Genomic DNA, 8,833 nt, shown 5'->3' on the forward strand with positions numbered 1-8,833 from the left:
ACTAGGTCTTTAGTGTGTTTTTTCACATATAGATCTGAATTCAGAGACCAAATGGTCAGTCTGTTAAAGTTTGTTTTATATCTGGTGTAGTTAATCCAAGCAATGTTCAAACTCCAGAAAATAAACTGCAAAAAATCTAGAAGGTTGTTGCTGACAAGCTGGCCATAGAGCATGATTTGTGCTCCTGATTTGTAGCTTTTAAAATAAAATATAAGCTAAATAAAATATAAAATATATAAAATATAAGGCACTGAACCTTTCTCCTACTAAGGTACTACTATTGCATTGTGTTTACTTAGGAGCATTGGGTGATCTCCACAGCAGACCTCTCTGATAAGAGGTATGCTACAGTGTGGGAAAGGTTGGTTATGCGTTCAGTAAAGAAAGTGTGCAGAATCACCTGATACTAAATAAAGGGATAGGATGACATGTTAGTTTTTCTTGTTTCATTTTTGTAAGCTATTACATTTTATACAGTGTTTTGAAGAACCTCACTGTTGGACGTAGTGATCATGTTCTTTGCCTAAGATTACAGATAGGGTCTGAAAAGCAAAAGTACAGTTTTCCTACATTTTTTTTCACGTTGTATTATGTGGATTGCATTTGTTTTTATTAAGCAGATTGCAGAGTGATAAAAAAAAAATAGCAGGTAAATAACTTGAAGTCAGACATTAGATTCCTTTTAAATTTTGTACTGCTACAATTAATGTTCAGGCAAATTAGAATATACCATTCACAAATATGTTTTGCAGTTTTTTTACCTCCTAGGATAGGAGATATTTTATTTAGTATAAATAAGAATTGTTTGTGTGCTTTTAACAAATCTTTATTTTTTATTTATTTATTTTTTTTTAATTTAATAGTGTACTAAGAAAAATCTCTTGGGTTTGTTTGGCTGTGGTACTATTCACGCACGCCTTAAAAACACTGCACAGAAACTGGGACTGGGAATCAGAATACACATTGTTTATGTCAGCTTTAAAGGTACTGTATCTTATTTGAAAGGGATAATGGAAAATTGTGTTGCTGTTCTAAAATAAGTTGACTGCATTAGAGCATGATAAGAGTGAAGAGAAATTATGCTTGTTTTGCCACTTTTGTTTCTATGTTGACAGTATCTAATTAGTAGCTTTTGGGAATGCTTTAAAAGCAGTGTGATGCACACATGGGAATTCATGCACAAGAAACAAGAATTTTTTCTTAATGTGTTAAAACAGTTGAGTGTATTCTCTTAACTGGAGGTAAACACAATATGTTTGAATGCAAAATCTACAAAAGGTTTGCATAAAATAGTTTCTTTAAATGTACATATGGCGTGATATAATAGTTTGAACAACCATCTATTCATTTTCCAATAATTACATTTTAAAATCCCTGGAATTTTTAGGTACTAATGACTAAAATAAATGGATGTTGAGCAGGAAGTTCTATGTAATTGTTCTGTATGTGCTGGTTTATTGTTCTTTATACATAGCAGCTTGATATTTCATATGTTTTGTGTTTTTCCAACTTCAAGATTTAGTTGAAAGAAAATCAAATGCAGCTGAATATGTTATATATTGATATCTTTTTGTTGTTTTTAGGTGAATAAGAACAACGCAAAACTATGGAACAATGTGGGGCATGCCTTAGAAAATGAAAAGAATTTTGAAAGAGCTTTGCAATTCTTCATACAAGCCACCCAAGTGCAACCAGGTAAAACCTTTGACTAGCTGCCACTGAATGGCTTTTCCCTGCTCCTAATATGTCAGGTTGCTTAGCTTACTTAACAAAAATTACCTGTTTTTTGCCAACTGAACAGCAAACAAGGCCAGTTAAGGGATACATAGTTTTTCAGTGTGATATTGATGAGTTAGTATTACAAGTTAATAAACTCCTCACCCAAAAAGTCCTCAGTAGAAATTTAGAAAATGTATAGAAATTATATATATATCTATATGCATCTATAGAAAGATGAATATACTTTTCATTTAAAGCCATTATTTCAGTTCATTCAAAAATAACATCATCCAACCTCTAATTCCTTTTGAAGTATAATTATTATTTAATTTTCTTATTTAATACTACGGAAGAGTATGAAAAAGATATATAGGATGTATCCAAGAGCACATTTATTCTCTTTTGTATACTGTTGCAAAAGAGTTTCTTGGTAGTACTGAACAACCTTTCCTTTTTCTTTTTAGAAACCTAGTAAACAACTTTCAATTCATGTGCCTCTACTATAGCAAGAGCTTAAAGACATATACATGGAAAATTTACCTATAATTTTTTACCTTATCCCAAGTAACTTTATAACGCATCTTTTGGTTTACGATTAAATTATTAGCTTCATAATTCAGGTGAAAAATAATTTAAATTGTTTTGTGTTTTTTTTTTTGCTAGTCTTTATGCAGTACCTGTATTTAATGCTGCTCTCAAGCGTAGATATTTTTTGTGATACTCAGTGCATGAAGTATTTGAAGTTTCACTCTTTTCTTTGTTAAGATGATATTGGTGCCCACATGAATGTAGGAAGAACTTACAAAAACTTAAACAAAACTAAAGAAGCCGAAGAATCATATATGATTGCTAAATCATTGATGCCACAGGTAATTAGAAACTACCACCATAGGAGGAAACATTTTCAGACCTTACATTCTTGATACAACTTTCTTATTTTTTTGTTGAAGCTGCATGTTGCTATATGCTCCCCCTACCCCCAAACTATCTATTAAAAGAAAAGGTGATATACAATCATAGCACTTTAAAAAATGCTAACTTGGAGGACCTTCTTTGTTGAAAAATATTTTAAGTCACTTTTTATATTGTTTTAGATTTTTTTATGGCTCAAATTGAGGATACAAAATAAGCAAGTTGCAAATGTGCACTTACAGGTTCTAATCACAGTGGGTATACTTTAATGCTCAGCTAATCGATAATGATTAGTTTCTGAGCCCACAGGAGAAGTCTGAAATGCAGTGTTGGAGGTTGGAGAAGGCAGTTGGCAGCTGCAACAAAAAAAAATCTTTGAAAATACTTCTAAAAAATGTCCTCTGTTACCTTTACCATTTGTAAAATTATATTTATACCTAGTAAGTATTACTTCAGCTGTTTAAAAGAAGAGGAATATTTTTGGGGCAAGGTAACAAATGTTAAGGGCAAAATGAGACTGACAAGAAAAATCAGTAGTCCTTTGAGTATAACATTAAAAAGCTTGCACCATGAAACAGCATGAAGATTCTAGTAGACAGTATGTTGGTTTTAATGCCATATATTTTCATCTTTCATGTAAATTTTTCATCTGCTGTGTAAGTGGATGGTAAAATTGTACTTACGCTGAGCTGAAGGGTTTAAAAAAAAAGGATTGATAGAATGTCATTTTAGGCTTTAAGAAATACTCTTTGTATGAATGGGGAAAGTTTTACAAGATCTGGATGGTTGTTAATGGCTATTTGCATGAGCCAAGTTAAGTACTAACAGAGCTTAGTTGGTAACTTTTGTACCCCATTTAAGGTAATGTTCCACGTGTTCATAGAACAAAGAAGACCAAATATTATGTTATGTTTTTTTTCTTGGAGAAAGAGTTGCTGTTTATAATTGTTAAGTGACTGTAGACTGTCCAGTAGTACCCTAAAACAAATGCAGCAGGCTGAAGAGTAGTTCTGTACTGATTGTATTTCATATTTTTACTCTTTTTTTTTTTTTTTTTTGGTACATATATTCTTTCTGGTAGATTATTCCAGGTAAAAAGTATGCAGCAAGAGTTGCTCCTAACCACCTGAATGTTTATATTAATCTTGCAAACTTAATTCGAGCAAATGAATCTCGCCTTGAAGAAGCAGATCAATTATATCGACAAGCAATTAGTATGAGGCCAGATTTCAAGCAGGCTTACATCAGCAGGTATTTTCTAATTTTCAAGATACATATTCTTGAATGTACATTTGGGTATTTGCAGTGCTGTGAACACTGTTTAGTTCATACAATTGCATTAGCTTCTGGAATTGATTTATTTTCAAATAAGATGATGAAAATTTGGGGCAATAATGAATTATTCATGACAAGTCTTGTTTTTATACATTCATACTTCAGTGTTTCCACATATGCTGTGTATTTGAACATTGTATAGGAAGACGCCTCCATTAGACATCTTTATGAATAACAAACTCAGATTTCTAATCTCCTTGTTTAGTTTTGAACTAAAAAACTTCTGATTACTCCGAATCATGGAGTTTTTCTTTATTCTTTTGTTGAAAATGGTTCAGAAAAAGCAAGAAATGGGAAGCACATAAACAGGAGGCTAAATGACTGTGGGTTTTGAGGCTTCTGTCCACTGTTTTGTTAATTATGATTCTTCCTGGGACTTAGGGATGTGCAGAGGTGTGTAGACTCCAGCTTTTGCAGTGTCACACAGCCAATATCAGGAGTCCTTGATAACAGTCCTGTATGTGGGTTCTTTTGTTCTGCTTATACATCTCCTGTATGTAAACTTCTCAGAGCTGAAAGCTTTGGGGAATGGTATACAATCAAAATCTTGTGCTTTCTTGTTTTTTTTTTTTGTTTTTGTTTTTTGTTTTTTTTAAAAAAAAAAAAAAAAACTATCATTACTAGTATTTCACATCTACTTTCTATAGGAAAATTAATTTCTTTAAAAAAAAAAAAAAGGCAGAAAAAATGTTAATTATTTTTGTACTTACATGAATAAAAATTGCTGAAGATTAAATTTATTCTTTAACAGGGGAGAATTACTTTTAAAAATGAACAAGCCTCTGAAAGCTAAGGAAGCTTACCTTAGAGCTCTAGAACTAGACAGAACCAATGCAGACCTGTGGTACAACTTGGCAATTGTTTACATTGAACTGAAAGATCCAACAGAAGCCCTGAAGAATTTTAACCGAGCACTAGAACTCAACCCAACACATAAATTAGCATTGTTCAACTCAGCCCTGCTAATGCAGGAATCTGGTATGTTAGTTACTCCTTAAATAAATATTATGTATTTAGAGGATGCATATCACCTCTTTTTTTAATGAACTGGTTTATTTTTGAAAAGTGAAAGTTTGTAGCATCAAAGAAACTGTTTTTTGTAATAGTTGTCTTTGTCATTTATTGGTAGTGTTTGGAATTTATGCAAAGTGTACATATACCATAGCTGATTAGCACCTTTAAAACTATTTTACAATAGAACATCTTATACATATAAAAATAGTGTTACACAAAACTCTTATTCAAAATTGTACCTATAAAATAAAATAGTGAAGTGTGTATAATACATTAGTATTTTTGTATGTATATTTTGTATTAGTATTAGTGTTAGTATTTGTATTAGTATTTTGAATGTATATAGTTTTGCATGTATATTGATTTTGTCCTTTCCTCATTGATTAAAAATCATCGACTTCTGTGGGTTTTAAGTCTAGTCTTGGGACATGTAAATGTTTTCAGTTTCCTCTGAAATATTTCTGATTAGTATGATTCAAGCTGGATTTTCATGATTTTGATTTTAGATGTTTAGCTTCTGCCTGTATGGGTAAATATGGCTGTCACCATACAAAAGCTGTCGCAAAACGTAATTAGGAAGTGACAAGTAAGGTTTGTTTCCCTTTTTCTTAGGGGTAATTTACCATCCTACCAAGAGATAATAGAGTTGATTGGAGCTGATCCAAATGGATTGTTCTTGTTCTTCATCTGTTTCCAAATTAAGTAGTACAAGAAACACCTTGTTTCTTGTCTGAAGTAGCACAAGGGGCTTCAAAAGAGCAGAAGTGTTAGTTTTCTAGTTTTGAGTAACCCATACTGGAAGAAGGTACAGGCAGGAAGGTGGAAGGAGGAGGTTAAAATCAGCTCCCTAATCCCCCATCCTTCAGTAAGTCTATGCCTGGAATTCTTTATTAAAATATATTCACTGAAATATTAACTAAAGTAGCACAGACTACAAGCTAGGATTCCTGCTATTATCAGACAAAATTATTTTTATACTTTTTAAACAACCTGATGCAAAACAAAATGAGTTGCAGATTTTGTTTTGACATGATAAGGTATTATAGCCTGGCTAAATCAGATATCACCCTATGTAATCTCGTATCAGTATTCTTTTCAATATGTCTTTAACAAAATGAAGTCTTCTGTTTGCTTCTATGAGAGGTGATTTGTCAGAACTGACAACTTCTCTGCATTCCAGCTGCTCACTCATACATGAAAATAACCTCTGTTAAACTTGTAGAGACACCTTTTGTATCTGTTGTACCGAATCTAAATATAATTTAACAGATAATAGGATAATGATGCTAACTTTGGAGACAAGTCAGCTGTAAGTAGTTTTGTCCTGTAAAGGATGTAAATGTCATTTACTTTTGCTGCTACACTGCACAAATAAAAAGTAATATTTTAAGCCCTTTTAATTTTCACAGAAGTTACATTTTAATTTGTATAAGAATTAGCATTTTACTGGCCTGGCCTAAAAATAGTTCAGTATAAATCTAAATGCATTTTTTGTCATTTAGGTGATGCTCGGCTTAGACCCGAAGCTAAACAAAGACTGTTAAATTATGTGAAAGAAGAACCACAGGACGCAAATGGCTACTTCAATTTGGGTATGCTGGCAATGGATGACAAAAAAGATGTGGAGGCAGAGGCATGGATGAAGAAAGCCATAAGGTTACAGCCAAACTTCCGAAGTGCTTTGTTCAATTTGGCATTGCTTTATTCTCAGACATCAAAAGAATTGATGGCTTTGCCTGTCCTGGAAGACCTACTGAAATACTATCCTGATCATACCAAAGGTCTCATTTTGAAAGGAGATATCCTTATGAACCAAAAGAAAGATATAGTTGGAGCAAAACAGTGCTTTGAAAAAATTTTGGAACTGGATCCCAACAATGTACAAGGAAAACATAATCTTTGTGTAGTTTACTTTGAAGAACGAGACTTAATAAAAGCAGAAAAATGTTTGGTTGAAACTCTAGCTCTGGCACCTCATGAGGAGTATATTCAGCGTCATCTGAACATAGTTAGAAGTAAAATTGCATCACTTAGTGCTACAGAACAGTCATCACTTCCGGCAGATGGGACTGCAACTACTGCTGCAGAAGAAAAAAAAAAATCATTTCAAAATTTGAAAGAAGTAAAAAATGAGCAGAAAACCTCCCAAATGATAGCTGATAACAAAAAAGGACAATCAAAAAATAAGAAACGAACAGAGAAAAACAATATGGAAGAAGAGACTCCCAAAAAATCTACAAAAGAAATCAAAGATATTGAGAAAAAGAGAGTTGCTGCTTTGAAAAGACTAGAAGAGATTGAACGTATATTAAATGGTGAATAGTCTTTATCATGTCACAAAAGAGTACAGGAGGAGTGCTATTTTTAGGTGTTTAATATGGCCCAACTCGAAGATGGTTTCAGTGCTTTGGATGAATAAAAAATGTTGACTTCATATCATTTGCAAGCAGTGAAAGTCATTGCAATGCTTTATGTGAGAACTACAAATTAAATACGATGTGGGGTATGGATGGGGATTAACGAGTAATGGGTTGAGAATAATCTTAAATGCAGAATCTTATTTGAGAAAATAGTACTCAAAAATCATTGTAAGTCAGGGATATTCAGGAAGGTTACTTTCAAGGAATCCGTGAAAAAAATGAGTGGTGAACTGATAGGATAAGCCAGACACTGCTGCTTTTCCACATAAAAATCTGTTTGGGTTAATGTTTTCTACGTTTCCATTTTACACATCAACAGTTTAAATCTTTCTAGACCTTTGTTTGCTCTACGTGGAAAAGCATTTTTCTTTGTGTTATTTGTTTAGAGAGCTTATCAAAGTCAGTAAAATGCCACTGGTTGTTGTGTGTATGTGTTAGACCATAGGATGATGCAGCAGCACACTAAAATTTTCAATTGTGTTCTAAATAAGGAATGATATGATAACCTTTTAATTGTTCTTTACTTACAGTGCTAATGGTTTGTACTGTTTTACCGAATAGAAATCTTATGGTGCTTGTAAGACCTTTAGTCTATGCTTTACTTTTAAAGAAAACATGTTTTTTCTTCAGCTATCAAACATCTGGTTGTTTTTTAAAGTATATATATGGGGGAAAGAAACAAAAAACATGTTTTTTCACTCTTTCCCCAGTTCGTTGAATGCTGACAAATGCACTTTTGGTACAGCAACCAATATGCTATGCAGTAGTCCTTGTCAACTTTGTATGGGTGACTGTGGATTGACTCTTTTGTCTGGGAAATTCTTCCTTGTTTATAGTAAATCGGCTTCATTGTTGGAACACTATTTTAAGTCTCATGACTTTTCACAACATTGATTTAAGCAGTGATTGCTTAGAACAATGTGATAATAATTAAGCCACTGAATTTTAGAAACATTTAACACAAGGAAATGTGGATAGTGTGCTTCCAAATACTAAGTTCTGTTGTTTTGATACTTTGTTATGGGTGTGTGGTTTTTATTAAATATTTATTTCGACTACTAAAATATTCCCATTTACACTTATCCACTAATGCATAATTTTTATTTCCTACATGAAATTATTTGTTTGTATTTTCAGTGTTGCTTTTACCCTTGTGCTATGCATATATTTTTGTTTAAATATATTACCTATTACTGAAGTATGATGACTCCCTTAATTATGAGAAAGAATAGAAGAGCTGGGTGGAGAAAGAAGTATAAGAGATGGGTTCCTTAATAACTTAATCATTAAATCTAACTCTTACTCTCCATGTTTTATCTTATTTCACGATGTAGAAGTATTCCTTAGCAACCCTGTTTAACCATAGTCCTTTCTGTAACTGCTCAGCTTTCTGCCTCTGGCAGTAATCCAGCTGTAAGATGTAATGTTTATCT

The 8,833-nt window shown here is 32.6% G+C and overlaps 1 protein-coding gene across 5 annotated transcripts in view; it reads left to right on the forward strand.

Moving 5' to 3' along the window:
• Positions 1-8,598, forward strand: part of TMTC3 (transmembrane O-mannosyltransferase targeting cadherins 3) — a 35,689-nt gene extending 27,091 nt beyond the window's left edge. For all 5 annotated transcript variants that reach the window (XM_068667742.1, XM_068667768.1, XM_068667731.1 and 2 more), the window contains 6 exons: positions 864-984; positions 1,584-1,695; positions 2,485-2,588; positions 3,713-3,882; positions 4,718-4,944; positions 6,483-8,598. In XM_068667742.1, the coding sequence (XP_068523843.1) occupies positions 864-984; positions 1,584-1,695; positions 2,485-2,588; positions 3,713-3,882; positions 4,718-4,944; positions 6,483-7,303 (1,555 nt within the window). In that variant the 3' untranslated portion in view covers positions 7,304-8,598. The remainder of the gene's footprint in view (positions 1-863; positions 985-1,583; positions 1,696-2,484; positions 2,589-3,712; positions 3,883-4,717; positions 4,945-6,482) is intronic.
• The last annotated feature ends 235 nt before the right edge of the window (positions 8,599-8,833 follow it).

Source organism: Anas acuta, chromosome 1, assembly GCF_963932015.1.
Source record: "Anas acuta chromosome 1, bAnaAcu1.1, whole genome shotgun sequence".
In the NCBI taxonomy this organism is placed as follows: domain Eukaryota; kingdom Metazoa; phylum Chordata; class Aves; order Anseriformes; family Anatidae; genus Anas; species Anas acuta.